At 38.9% G+C, this 15,789-nt stretch overlaps 1 protein-coding gene across 1 annotated transcript in view; it reads left to right on the forward strand.

The window, feature by feature from the left end:
- Window positions 1–4,523: 4,523 nt before the first annotated feature.
- LOC140148084 (neuronal acetylcholine receptor subunit non-alpha-3-like) overlaps window positions 4,524–15,789 on the forward strand; it is a 32,517-nt gene continuing 21,251 nt past the window's right edge. Inside the window, exon 1 of the mRNA XM_072169941.1 lies at window positions 4,524–4,778. Coding sequence (XP_072026042.1) covers window positions 4,706–4,778 — 73 coding nt within the window. The 5' untranslated portion in view covers window positions 4,524–4,705. The remainder of the gene's footprint in view (window positions 4,779–15,789) is intronic.

Consider the following 15,789-nt stretch of genomic DNA (forward strand, 5'->3'; position numbering starts at 1 on the left):
TACTAATCTTACATGGCGAGTGATTAGCATTTCTTTGACAACTATGGTTTAATGCATAGGTGCCACGTGAACGATGAAGTGCAGGGCTATATATTCGAAATTGTATTCATCAATTGCTATGGTAGTTAATCCGATTAATTACGTCACATCGACAGCGAATAGCCTATAGTATGGGTTCAAGTGGAACAAAAATAGTGTATGTCCATTGCTAGCTATGGTAATTAATCATGTTAGTGTTTACATCACTACTTCGGTGAAGACAAGAGAAGTGTGCCTTCTCTACCAACGCCTGTGATATAACAGGTGCAAGCGAAACAAAATTGAATGACCAGAATAGTTTCCTTTGTCAGATGAATTGATTGAAGTTTTTGAAGACACTCTATTCTTGATGGGACAATAGATTCAAATATGGAATAATTATTATTCCTCATCTATTTTTTTTATTGAAAAAACTGCAATTGTGGCAATAGAACAATATTTATTTTGATTTCATTTCAAGTAGAAACAAAATCGTGCTTAAGCCAAAAACGCACCCTACCTCAAGAATTGGGATGGCACAAAGGTGCAACATAGGTTTTATTGCAAAGACGAGGACAGACAAGTAGTTACAACACATCTGTCTAACCGTGGGTTTCGCTATTATTTAGAATAAATGCTTTTACTAGTTTCTATAAAACCACAAAATTACTAAAAAAACTATCAAAAAACTAAAAAAAAAAAAAAAAAAAAACGCACCTAAAATTAAAAGTAGAAAGGTAGATTTGAAGAAAGATAAAAAGAACATGTCAAAAGTTAAAATTAAACGAGAATGAAAAAAACCGAACCGGTGCCCGGACCATGCTCTCTTCAGCATGTCTTCAGTTCCAAAGTCTGACGCTCTATCAATTGAGCTATACGATCCTGATATACGAAACAGTCGTTATTATGTCAATACAATTGATTGGTGTTACAACATACTTAGATGGAATGCATAGCCACCCAGTGCCAGTATATATTTGCTCAAACTCCAAATACAACAAGCAACCAATTTTATTGAGGGCGTTTCTTGGGTATATCCTTGTAGACGGGGTTTTACGGTATATAGGCCCACTCGACCGTCCAGCTGCCTGATGTCATTAGCACTGACCTCTATAGACGAATCCAATTTCACGCATTCCTACACCTCAATGGCTGCCAAAGTTGGGTCCCCGTCGGCTCCATCTCACCTAAAATGTGAAATGATGCGGCCTTGGAGGGTATTGTAAACTGCATTCTATCACCTGTGTTACACGTAGACAAAAGAATAATGACAGTGTACAACACAAAAAATCCTAACATCGAATTTTAAGCGGCTTCAATCCACCCAATTGAGCAGTCACTACACCAGTTTGGTGCATGCGGGGACCCGTCATGGCCGACCAAATCCTGACCATGACTTGGCTCGTTGGATTCGTCTATACATGGATAGAGCGGGTGGCGACCGAAAAAGTGAAACCACTTGGTCGCCATATTGGCCGAGAGCAAAAAAAAAAAGAAAAAAAAAAAGAAGAAACATCACCTCACTGATGAGTACAAAAAATCCCCACCCAACTCTGTATAAAGGTATTCATTAAAATTAAAATTAAAAAAAAATCATTTCCGAAGGCGGCGTAAACAAATAATAGTCCAAATCGTCCTCCAAAAGACATATTGGTGAGGGCAAAAAGCCATAGTTAGTGTTTTCAATCGGCGACTATCCTTTTACGTGCGGCCCGCTATCCATGTATAGAGGTCAGTGGTCACTAGTCTTGGCGACGAGGGAGTGTGTGCGCTCACAGATATTGGAACAATTTTGTGTTTTTATCTGTGGTGCACAGTGTCATCGCCCCGATATCTTCATGGCAGAAATCGCCATGGTAGGTTGAATCCACAGCTACGCATGGCCATTTTGTTCCGACCTTTGAGACGCATAATGAGCCGAGGGACATTCGACTAAGGCTACTGACAATAGCCTGGTAATTGACCTCTCTGTGTGTGAGTGAGCATGTATGCGCCATTGATGAGGTCAATGGTCATATGCTTTTAGACTGCTTGCACGAGTGAGTGCAGCTACGCTATATACGGCACATATAAAATCAGAATATTTTTGTCAGTTTTTGAGTTCAATACGCAATGGTTCTTTCTCAAGACGCAAGCTAACGACTATCATATCCGTTGAACACGTATATTCAAGTGCAGGGAACAAAATCTGGCTTCTTTAGACTAAATCAATTACGGGAGATATTCATCATTTTCTACCCCGGTATCCAAAGATTTATCGTCTGAATATCAAATCGTGCATAGCACATTCACGTGTATCGATCCCGGGTATTCATTTCAGTGTCTCTGCTGCATAATGTAATTATTAACCGGGCGATGCGCTCCAGATAATTAGCACTCCTCCCTACACCATACATAAATTCGCTCAGCCCTATTTCCCTAATATGAAATTTAAAAAAAGCAAATTTAGTTAATCAGAGGTGGTATTTTATTTTAGACTATACGAATTCTACTCATGAACATTATATTACGGAGTAGCCTATGCATTAGGGAATGTTCATAAATACTTTGATGAGGGGATGGTCAAAACGTTACAAATTAATAAACAGTATAATGAAAGTTAGAATCATGTTTTTGTATTGCAGTAAGTTTTCTAAAATGTTTTTTATATGTTATTAAAGCGATTTATACCATGGCCTTATTATATACCGTTTATATAACCCGATATTCTGGCCGCGACAGCAGTGCCGGAACTAACCGGCCCAAAGAAAGATAAACACCCATCATGATGCAGTCATGTCTACAGTAGAATTCATCTCGACCTTTGCAGGACTTAACCCTATTAAAAGCTATTAAACCAAGATAACACTCATTGAAACAGCTCAACTGATTAAATCGGATCTTCTCTGGTTGTGCACAAGTGTCTGTTTTCATGTGCGATATCGCAATAAAGCAGATATTATAGCTTCAATTGGGTAACCGATTATAAAGGAAACGAAAGGAAACAATGGTATGTGTACCTTTGTTTACGAAATGAGACAATGGCGTGCTTTTTGTAAACCAGCATTCTTGAAAATGAGCAACATAATGACTGTTGACTTAACACGGTTTGGAAATAATTTCTTCATATTTTTGGTGTTATCTGTCGTTTACATATCCTTCCTAAAACACAAAAGTGCGACCCTCTCCAAACACCTAAATTAGCTAAAAATTTAGGACATGTTACAAAACTATATTGTCTAGAATTTTAGAAGAGTACTTTTAATATTGGCCGGTTATTTTTCACACAGCGACGTTAACTAGGCAATATACTATTACCTATAACATTAACTAAAACACCAAAGTACGAATATTTCCAAACATCTAAATTAGCTAAAAATTTAGGACATGTTAAAAACTATATTTTCTAGAACTTTAGAAGAGTACTTTTAATATTGGCCGGTTATTTTTCACACAGCGACGTTAACTAGTCATATCCCCATACTTTTAACGTAGGGCTATTTGTAGAGGTCACGTGTCAATGGGAAAGAGCACTGTGTATTGTGTATAGGAAAACGGACAGTAACTGCAGTATGTAACCAAATGAAAATATTACAACTGAGTTTTGGTAAATTTCAACATCGAGCCACCCGTGATATAAGCCCGTTGGTAGCCCGCACGAAAAAGTAATAGTTTTATTATATTTTGCACTTCGCTCTGGGTTCGAATTCTGTGTCATGATCATTTTACCTTCAATATCACTAACAAACTTAAAATGTCATGCAAAAGAGTTACCGGTACAGGCCTACATCATAATGGCTTTAAAAATCCCGTATAATTTTATGCAAATACTTAAAAATGTACGTTCGGCACGTTACTCATGGCTTACCCTGTCTGGTGTAACTTCGACATTATTTCCGTGACATGGAATGTGCATAATAATTATATATAGTAGCCGATACATACAGAAACTAATCAAACGTTTTTTGCCTGAAATTTTCAACATTATAACATTCACGGCTCGTCAAGTTTTACAGAGTTGCGTGTAATCATGGGCATTGGGTATACTTAAGTATTAAATTGTATTAATTAAAATATATGTTTTCAAAGCAGATAGACCGTGTTTGCGAACGCCCTATCTGTAGTAATGAAAAATATTTGACAAGAATTCTCTCACGCAGTCAGGGTGTTGCGCAGTTTAGCTTTCACTCCAGCTATGCACTTTCTAGATGCAACAAAGTCGCGTAAACATCAAAGACTATACGCAATGCGCAATCATCATGATATACACTATAAAAAGTCGATTATTCAACCCATTTAAAGGGGCATTTCGTGATCCACAGCCTCATCCCCCACTTTTCCCAAAAAAGTTGAGATTTTTACACCACTGGATACCTCTGGCTACATAATGTTTATGTACCAAATATTTCTTGCAGATTAATTCGTTTAGCAAAAATATCGCCAAATTTGAATTTCGTTGTGGTGCACCAGAACGAAATTACAACACATTGTCTATGGAGCAGTGTAATACACATAATCATCGGCAGGATTATGATATTGAGAGCTATTGATTGGGTTACGGATGATTAAATAATCCATTGCTAACTGCATTCAGCATTGTGTGGAGTCAGTGAGCCAAACAATATACCTGGCGATACTACCTGCTGTTTCAGTGTTCTTACCTTCACGACAACAGATTTGATTTGCTTCAGGCCGTTATACAACTAAAATGTTCGCACTAAAAATGAATGTACTTATGATCATCACGATCATCATGATCATGAGTTTCGGCATTTTTGGAGGTAAGTGCATCAACTTTTTTATCTTTCAAAATTTTAGATTGGTAAAATAAAATAGGCCTACCTTGCTCGAGAAGTCTAGCCACGAATTTGCTCTGCTCAGATCTTCACATATGTGCAAATTCGAAGCTAGAGTTCTCGAGTAACCTTGCATTATGAGCTGAGTTCATCACACGCTAGCTCTGATCACACGCAATTCAAGTCTAGTATTTAGTTGATATCAATGGTCATCTCCAATTCTTATCTCCTTTATCTCATTACTTTTGTGCATGGGCATACAACATGAATCACAATGTAATTATTATCATACTGCAGTTACTGTCCGTTTTCCTATACCCAATACACAGGGTCCTTTCATCTTTTCTGTTTCGGTTTCCGGTTTCGGTTTCGGATCTCATTGTTATTTTGAAGTGTTAGCATGGTACGTGTGAACAATCCTTTTATTCTAGTCTTTTGTTGACTACAGAAAAGTTGAACGAAGATAACTTCTGTTTCGGTTTCGGGAGTTATGTTAATTTCTGGCAGGAAAAAAGTGAGATGAGAGGGTTGATGCTAATCTAGACAAAAGAAGTGTCTAAATTTTACGGTCGTAAATTCGCGATAAATTGTACGGCTTCAATTGACTTGCGTTGGGTGTATAGGTACTCCAGCCTAAGCGGGAGTAGATTGTGAAAATTGCCCAACGTAGAAATATATACATTAACACGAGTAATCAGTGTTGCCAAGAATTACGTACTTGTTCGTGCAATCGCGCAAAAATCGGTTATATTATGATTATGTAGCGATTAAACGGGGAATTGTTTTCGTCCCAAATACACCTTAAAACTTGGTAATATGCAACACCAGAGAAGTGCGTTGAAGTGAAACTAATAGGATTTCTTTCATTGGAATTGGTAATCTGATAATTGCTTCAGGCAAAATTGCCAGACTCAAAATCTATTTTAAATGTATATTAGGCCAATATGAGAGAGTGGGGATGCTAGACGAGGAGATGATCTGGTGGAGGGGAGGGGAGGGAGGGGGAGAGGGGAGGGAGGGGAGGGGAGGGGAGGAGGAGGAGAGGAGGGGAGGGGAAGGGAGGGGAGGGGGGGGGAGGAGGGGAGGGCTAGGAAAGGAGAGGAGAGGAGAGGAGAGGGAGAGAGGAGAGGAGAGGAGAGGAGAGGAGAGGAGAGGAGAGAGGAGAGGGAGAGGAGAGAGGAGAGAGAGAGGAGAGGGAGAGGAGAGGGAGAGGAGAGGAGGAGGGGAGAGGGAGAGGGAGAGGGAGAGGAGAGGAGAGGAGAGGAGAGGGAGAGGAGAGGAGAGGAGGGAGGAGAGGAGAGGAGGAGAGGAGAGGAGAGGAGAGGAGAGAAGAGGAGAGGAGAGGGGAGGGGAGGGGAGGGGAGGGGAGGGGAGGGGGGGGGGGGGGGGGGAGGGGAGGGGAGGGGAGGGGAGGGGGGGGGAGGGGGAGAGGAGAGGAGAGGAGAGGAGAGGAGAGGAGGAGGGAGAGGAGAGGAGAGGAGAGGAGAGGAGGAGAGGAGAGAGAGGAGAGGAGGGAGAGGGAGAGGAGAGAGAGGAGAGGAGAGGAGAGGAGAGGAGAGAGAGGAGAGAGGAGAGGAGAGGAGAGGAGAGGAGGAGGAGAGGAGAGGAGGAGAGGAGGAGGGAGAGGAGAGGAGAGGAGAGGAGAGGAGAGGAGAGGAGAGGAGAGGAGAGGAGAGGAGAGGAGAGGAGAGGAGAGGAGAGGAGAGGAGGAGAGGAGAGAGAGAGGGAGAGGAGAGGAGGAGAGGAGAGGAGAGGGAGGGAGAGGGGAGGGGAGGGGAGGGGAGGGAGGGGAGGGGAGGGGAGGGGAGGGGAGGGAGGGAGGAGTTTATTCTGTTTATTTTGATTTTTCAACGTTGATCATAGGCCTACTGCTAAAAAAGTGAGAGGGGGAGAAGGGTACAGGAAATACAACATCCAATATAATTCAGATATCCACATAATTCAAAAGATGGCACAGGTGAGAGTTGGGGAGGGGAGAGACAGACAGACTAGAAAGAGAAGAAAGCGAGAGGAGAAGAGGCAGGGGTCCTTTTTTTTTAAAGTAAGAGTGATTAAGATTGCCCACTTGAGACGCCAGTGTTGCATATAATTGACTTATCCAACCTTTATTGACAGACATAAGTGTGATTGACAGCACCTATTATTACCTCTTCAAATGAGAAGCATGATGCGCCAAACGTAACAATGAAGTCAACTTACACACCATCCTACTTAATCCCTTGCGTTTTCGTTTCTGAACAATAGAGCTCCCGAAACAGAAAACTTGAAACGAGGGACAGTGCTCTCACCATTGACGCGTGACCTCTACAAACAGTGTATGTTATATGGGCATTGCCTAGTTAACATCACTGTGTGAAAAATAACCAGCCAATATTTAAACTATTCTCCAAACTTCTAGCAAATATATTTCTCTAACATGACCTAAATTACAGCTAGGTTAGATGTTCAGAAGGGGTCGCACTTTCGTAGAATATGAGTGAGGGCAAAGCATAGCTAGCTCATAGCTAGCCAACTCCCCGTGTTAATTGAATGGAGATTTGACCGAAAATATTGAGCTATATTGGTAACGGACCGCTCCGTTCTGAAGGATGCCACAAAAAAACGGTACAAGCTACATTTAAACTATTCTATGAAATTCTAGAAAATATAGTTTCGTAACATGTCCTAAATTTTTAGCTAATTTAGGTGTTTGGAGAGGGTCGCACTTTTGTGTTTTAGGAAGGATATGTAAACGACAGATAACACCAAAAATATGAAGATATTATTTCCAAACCGTGTTAAGTCTACAATCATTATGTTGCTCATTTTCAAGAATGCTGGTTTACAAACGTGAACATTTCGTGAACAAAGGTACACATACCATTGTTTCCTTGCGTTTCCTTTATAATCGGTTACCCAACTGAAGCTATAATACCAGCTTTATTGCGATATCGCACATGTAAAACAGACACTTGTGCACAACCAGAGAAGATCCGATTTAATCAGTTGAGCTGTTTCAATGAGTGTTATCTTGGTTTAATAGCTTTTAATGGGGTTTAAGTCCTGCAAAGGTTGAGATGAATTCTACTGTAGACATGACTGCATCATGTATGACTTTAATACGTATTCGGTAGCACTGTGTCACGGTTTTGGCAACATTTCAGGTGATTCTAGCTATTGGTTGGCACGGCTGATAACCTCCAACCCGATAGTTCCCTACATGAATTTACTATTTATTCCATAATTCATTACGTGCCCTATTGTCAGTAAATAAGTTATATATTTGTAAGAGCAGTATTGAAATCAGGAGGAAGACTTAGTCGGAAAATGTTACGGTCTAAAATTTAGTATTATTTGTTCTTAAAATAGTGTTGTTTTCTGTGCATTTTGCTCTGACGGGAGAAGGCAATCGGAGAGGACAAAGCTCAAGTTTGAAGGCATTTAACATGTAGGCTTCCTTACAGGACTGCTGCCCATATCCATCAAAATAATATGACAATGCAACACACCAAACATCAATTAATTAAGGTTAGCAACTATTTTAGACTGTTGCGATTTGGTAGTTCACAGCATCTTGCGAATGGTAGTGAGCTTTGGCAAAAATTGCATTGATCATTTCATAGCGAGTGTGTAGAAGAATTAAAATATCACAGATATACTTTTGTCGATCGAGCAAGTTTTCAAAGTATATGATTTGTAGATTGAACTTTTTGCAAAACATCAAAGTGTTATTTTTCAATAATAATTGGTGGGTATGAGCGTTTCGGCAGTATTTTTTGTGGGACATGAGAGCACATCAGACATATCGAATTGCATTCTGAATATGAATAATGTCTTTCTTATATCAAATAATTTTGATTTTTTGAAATTCGCGATAGGCCTTATAATACACATTTTATGGCAAATGATTAAAAATTCATATTTTTGATGTTTACCAGTCCTCGAAGTAAACTTTATAAAGAAATCTTCTGATATGTACTTAAAGTGTATGCAGCTGGGATGAAAAGCTGATGATCAATTGAAAATTTTGACCTCGGTCTTTGGGGGAAAAAATGTATATCATCAATAATGAAAGGACAAAATTTTGCTCATTTCAACACCGAATCAATCGGTTCCAATTCCGAATTAAATGGCCGCGGATGAGGGAGCCCAACGAGCCAAGTCATGGTCAGGATTTGGTCGGCCATCTTTGGTTTTCCCGCTAGCACCAACCTGGTGTTTTGAGCGCCCGATTGTGCAAATAAAAGCCGCCAACACCTAGAGAAGATGCAAAGACGAGGAGGGTTAATAGAATAATATATACATTCTATTACACCACTCCACGCCATACATAAATTCTGCCAGTCACATTTCCCCAATATGAAATTTTTTTAAAGTAAAATTTTAATTTTAATTTTAATTTTACTTCATTAAAGTTTGGCGGAGGCGGGGTTCGAACTCACGGCGCACTACTTTGGACACACTATGAACCCAACGCCTTAGACCACTCGGCCACTTGTCTTGTTGCAATCAATTTGAAACTTATTTGAAGATATAATCGCAACTTCAACATAGGCCTACCACGTGACAAGCAATTTTTTGGAATTTTATTTACCTAAAAACATCAATGTGTATTATTAGCGCTCAATTGTTGTTAACTGATGCGTGTTCTATAGGCCTATACAAAAAAATCCAACAATAAATATGATAAATGGGCGTCTATATGGACAATACATTATATCGATTTTGACACGTGCTCGTGTGTCAGTACATTTCCATGGTCAGTACAATGCTATAGAGGAACCTACCATTTTTCTTGTATAAACGTTCGATGTTTTGATCAAGTATGTGAATAATCGACATTAGACCCTTAATGTTTTTTTAGGAAATAAAAGATTAGATTACCATAAAAACGAAACAGTAATCTTTGGTTGGGTCTAATGTAATATTCACATAGAATTTTCAAGGTTTTTTCTATCCTTATTCTTGCTCAATTAAAAAAATATTTTGGCGTATATAAAATTGAAATAAAATTCTCTGCCTCTTAAACGACATCAAATGTGCTACAATTGGGTATCGTTATATATGATGTGCAGTTAATATTCATATTTTCTTTTATACAGAGGATGCTTCAGTTTTGACAGGAAAAATATTTTCTTGAAAACCCTCTCACTCGGTTATTTTAAAAAGGTTATCACACTTCCCTAGAATATGTGCAATAAATTAGCATTAAAACTTTTCTTATTCTAACAGCAAGCGTTTCTAGAATGCAGTATGGCGAAATGTGGTGTAACATTCTATATTGTATTATTCTATTAACCCTCCTCGACCTTCTCTAGGTGTAAAGGTGGGCGTACACGAGGCAATTTCCATTGCAAGGCCCATTTACTTAGTGGGTGAGATTATGTGCTCACTGACCATGAAGCTAAGCAATTAAGCAAAATACACGAAGCAATGTATGGCCTTGCAATTCCTTGAGCGTACTCATAGATTTAGGGATATACTCAAAACATATTTAGTGGTTAATGATTTTCATAATCATATCATAATGGCACCTGTGCCAGGAGCTATTTTAACGTGTCTCCTGGCACGTTCGTGCAGTGAGAATGAAAATCCGTGCAGTGAGAATTACAAATCCGTGCTTAAAATATGTCTATACTTTTCAAGTTTCAACCCGACCAATGACTAGGAAATTAAGCTCCATACAAAGTAAGACAAATTGAGAAAAATTATCTGCAAAACAAGTTTGTGGCAATCAATCAAACATTCATTTTGAGAAACAATTCAAGCAAGTATCTCCTTACAACACAGCTGGCAATGCCCCAATTTCTCCCCAATTTTTCGCCCACTCGTGGGTGAAAACCTCGGGAAGATCAGATGCACAATATAGGCGACAAAAATTATACCGGCAAAAATTAACTAGAATATTATTATTGTATATCATGATTTGGGGGGGCAAAATAGAGTAAATATATTTCAAATTTTCAACCTTGAATTGGGGTGTAAATGGAAAGTTTTCTCGTGCTCCGCACAAAATTTACCCAGTAGAACGGGCCAAAACGCTGCCCACCCCTAATACACACATCGGGGCGAGAGCACAGACGAAAGAGCAACAGACCGCGCACATCGTCATCATCCCTATATCTTCGTGTCAAAAATTGCCGTGATAGTACAGCGAATCCTCTCGTTTTTCAACAGCTACGCATGGCGATTTTGTTCGAGATAGGCCGAGCGACTCAGGCTAAGCATACCATGACCATATCATATGAGATACCACAGAGTTTCTATATTCTACACATTATTACGATTTGTGCATGCTCTAGTACCCCATATGATGGTTCTATTACAAGAAAATCGATTTGTTTTCAGGTAAAACCAGGGTTTTGTTTCCAGTACACTAACTCGAAAAGCAATACACTAATGAGCGGGGCCTTGCAGCTTGCTGTGGATATCTTTTACTGCATTTTATAAGTAAAGATTTTGAAATCCAAAGTAAAACACTTGTGATGTATTTAATTTTGAGAATTACAATTATACTTTATAGGTATAAAGGAACACGTTTAGCCCATTCAGTTAAGTTCCAGGTGCAAGTCCTATAACACAATGCCTCATTTCAAATATATAGTTTTAGTTTTGGTTTTGGTCACGTGGTTTCCTATTGTCCTGCCTAACCACTTGAATCATAAGATATCGAACTCATTGTTTCTACCTTTTGTTTAAAACCGAACATTTGTGTCAGTCAGTTTCAGTTTTGGTTTCAGTTTCTTATAAGTGGTGTGGATCGTAAAATTATTTGATTTGAAGTTACCTACTCTAAGTATACAAAAGAAATGTTTAAATTTCGCAGTGCAATATTCACGAGCAGAGAAGTCGAACAAAGCAGTCTACATTTGAAAGCATTGATTTAGTTTGAAAGCATTGACTTGAGACTACGAATTAGCCGATTAAGTTGATTTCACTGTGAAAATATATAGACCATCGAAATATTTCCACAGACATTACAATAGGCACTTGACAGATTATGACTTCAGTGATATAAACACTATTATGCACAATTCTATTTATGTGCATGTCGCATGACGGAAGATCAATATCATAGAAAGCTGGTTGAAACTAACTTTTATTCAATTTATTTATTAGAGAATAGAGAGAGAGAGAGAGAGGAGAGATCGCCAGGGAAAGAGGGTATGTGTGTGTGGGGGAGGGGTAAGGGTAAGGGAGAAAGAGAAACAGAGGGGAGAGAGCATTGGAAGTGGGAAGGAAGGAGGGGGGAGAGGGGGCTCAAGAGTGGAGTGGAATAATAGGGAAGAGTCGATATCGAGTGTGGGGAGGGGAGGGAGGAGGTTATATATAGGTGGCGGAGGAACATAGGTAAGAGGTATGGGTTGTGCTTTCCGGGGAATAATCTAATTCATAATCAAATCATCTACATCATCATGCATCGTTTATATTTCAGACAAATAAACAAAACATCCGCACCCCCACCCCTCAATATATGCACATGATGTCTATGCATAATCAAACGAATCTCGGTGTAATTTTATGGTGTCATGGAAGTGTGCCAGCTACGGCAGAGAACATCAAAAGTCGTCCGCGTTGATAGATATCGATAATGAAAATGTTAGCACAATAGGCTATTATATACGTATGGTTATAGGCCATTATACTTTTGATTATATATACCCTCTTGTGTCCTCTCAGCACAATAGTGTTATGATTGCATACCAGTTCATCTCCACATTTTAATCCCTTGATTTTTGGTTTCTGAACAATAGAGAAACCAAAACTATATATTTGAAATGAGGGATTGCATATGTAAACTTCTTTATCTGTGTCAATAATAGACTAATGATTTCAACGGAGTATAGAGCTGTATGGAAAAAATATGTATAATACAGGGTGTTGACACTGTGCCGCGTACAACCAGTCAAAGTCCCCGTGTATTGTATGATGTGAGTTCTCGCATATTCATGAGGGCCGATTCGATCGTGCCGTGTCTAACAATCACGCCAGCATTGCGTGCCTTCGCGTATACGCGATACAGCGTTGCGTGCTTTCGCGATTATGCGATAGACCGTAAAAATACGCTGTAATTGCGTAACAGTCTGGACTGTCGCATTTCGTGGAACAATCGGCTCTCATTATCATGATTATCGGGTGATGCTGAGACTTTGACTGATTGTACACGGTCTGTATCTCTTTCGTCTGATGGCGAGAGTCAAAAAGCAAGAGCTGCGCTAACGAGATTTTGTCAGAAATTCCAGTTACAACGAGTGCGTACTGCACGCATGGATTACCCCTCTGAATTGCACGCAGGACAGATAATAAAAAATTCAGTGTTGTTGATCTGGATCTCTTCTTTTAGACCAATTTATGACCAAAAGTTTCTTTAATTGGTGTGAAAGAGATGCAAAATCCTCACCATGTTCAAGGAAACCCCTTTTAAGACTTGCAGCGGCAGATTCGAATCGCGCTCGCTAATTTAATCCCGCTGGGCGTATACATACGCATAGAAGGGCGATTTGTCTGTACGCTGTTAAGCAGTATATCATAAAAAATGTGTTTAATTTTTTTGTAATAAAATTTGGTTGCAACTTTGCCGAATTTGTGCAATTTGCAATCACTTTTTGAGAATGTACGTAACTGTATGATATGTCAAGAAATCGCAGGCTTCGGCAGTGATAGGGCGGCAGGGGGGCAACGTGCCCCGGGCGCAACCCTTAGGATGGCCCCAAATTGACCGATTCAGCATCGATTCTGCGCCCCTCCAAGCGATGAAAGTCAAAATTTGCTCGCATTTCAACACAAAATCAATTGAAAGAACATTTTAAGACCGATATTCAACCATTAGTAACCAAAATTAATTAGTGGTAGGCCTCATTTGTCCAAAATTTCGTGCGCTCCGCGCGCAATTGTTTCAAGAATGGGGGTCTAAGATATTCTCGGGTGGTGGTGGTGGTGGGGGTTGTAGAGCCAATTTTATTTCTTGCCCCGGGCAACTATGCAGAGTTTGTGTGTGTTTTTGTATTATAATTAACATTTTTAAGCATAATACCGTTTGGTTAACTTGATATCAGTAAACCAGCTGTGTACTTTATCGGGCTGCAGCTAGGTATTAAAAAAAATTCTGATAAACATTTTACAGAGATTGTAATTTTATGAAGTTGTAAACACATGTGTGCATATTACTTTTATCGAGCTGTAAATTTTTAAGCATAATACCGTTTGGTTAACTTGATATCAGTAAACCAGTTGTGTACTTTATCGAGCTGCAGCTAGGTATTAAAAAAAATTCTGATAAACATTTTACAGAGATTGTAATTTTATGACGTTGTAAACACATGTGTGCATATTACTTTTATCGAGCTGTACATTTTTAAGCATAATACCGTTTGGTTAACTTGATATCAGTAAACCAGCTGTGTACTTTATCGAGCTGCAGCTAGGTATTAAAAAACATTTCTGATAAACATTTTACAGAAATTGTAATTTTATGACATTGTATACACCTGTGTACATGTTTACTTTTATCGAGGTGTAACTTTTTATAAACCATAATAATTATATACTCCATGGTATGACAATAACAAATTGACAATGACAATAAAAAATAGGACAAAAATATTACATCATGTACACTTTAAAAAAAAGACATATATTCCCCACTGGTTTTATACATCTCTCGACACCCAAAGCTACAGCGGCCATAAAACGTCAACTTTTATTGCACAATTGCACTGGTCTGCAACTGAACATTTTTCGCGCGCTTGAGATTTTCTCATAAACTGCTCATTCTGTTATGCTAGTTGGATTCCTAGCATCAGTTCCTTTCTAAAATTGTATACTTTTATAATATTTCTCATAATTACATTTAGAGATTCAGTAAAAAATAAAATCTAAAGTACTGAGTCGAGGAAGGTATTCATACTATAATAAGACCGGCACAAAATATTATCGCCTTCCCTAAATTGTAGTCAGTCTCGCTTGGGTACACGGATTATCTCCTTTATTATTAAAAAAAACAGTGATTTATAGTGCGCTACGGCACAACGCCCAGACCTTGATCCACAGGCCTCAGCACATTTTACATGTTGTCGTTGACCACTACGCCCCCACATCATGACATAAACCATTTAGGGACGCACCGTTAGATTCTCAGGGTGGGGGTAGGAAGTTTTTGAAGAAAAAAAAAACTTCACCCACTACATGAGCAAAAACAAAAATAAAAAACTTCCCCACCTAACTGTGTATAAATGTACGAAATAAAAAAATAAAAAAACTTTTCGCCTTCGGCGGCGAAAAAAAAAGACGTCGCCGCCTTTGGAGAAAAAAAATTATTTTCCCGAACCAAACTTCCTACCCCCCCTCCTCCTGAGAATCTAATGGTGCGCCCCTTAACATCAATTCAGCTACAAGAGCGCACACCCAATACATTCCACAAATAACCTTCGCAACCAGGATCAGGGTTACAACGAGACAATTAGCAGTAAGTTCCTTGTCCAGGGGAATTTCATGCTAACTCAATTTTTCCAAGAGAGCGTACTAGGCACCTTCGCGTCAGGATTCGAACCCGCAACCTCTCGCACCATAGTCGAACGCCTAATATCGATTGAGCTAACTTGACCGCCAAAGAATTATTACAGAATAAAAAGATTCTTGTCAACTTATAAAGTTTGAGTATAGTTTATCCTCTTAGAGAGTGACATAACAAAATATTGTCAAAATGAAATGAGTAATCTTGTCAAATAACGAGTTGGAGATCTTGTCAATTTGAATAGTTACTTGTTAAAATAAAACGGAAACTATTCATTTTGATGATATTGTCGTCGGTTCAAAGTGATAATAATATACCTCAAAAACGAATAGTTATACGGGATTATATATAAATGACCAGCGCAGCGACTTTATTAAAAAATGAATAGAACGAAATTAAATTGTATGTTCCGGTTTGAGGCATGAATTGTTTTAATTTTACTCATTTCTCATTTCAGTTTATACAATATGAGAAATACATGGAAAATTCTTAACTCAATTATTA

This window comes from Amphiura filiformis, chromosome 1, assembly GCF_039555335.1.
Source record: "Amphiura filiformis chromosome 1, Afil_fr2py, whole genome shotgun sequence".
NCBI lineage: Eukaryota > Metazoa > Echinodermata > Ophiuroidea > Amphilepidida > Amphiuridae > Amphiura > Amphiura filiformis.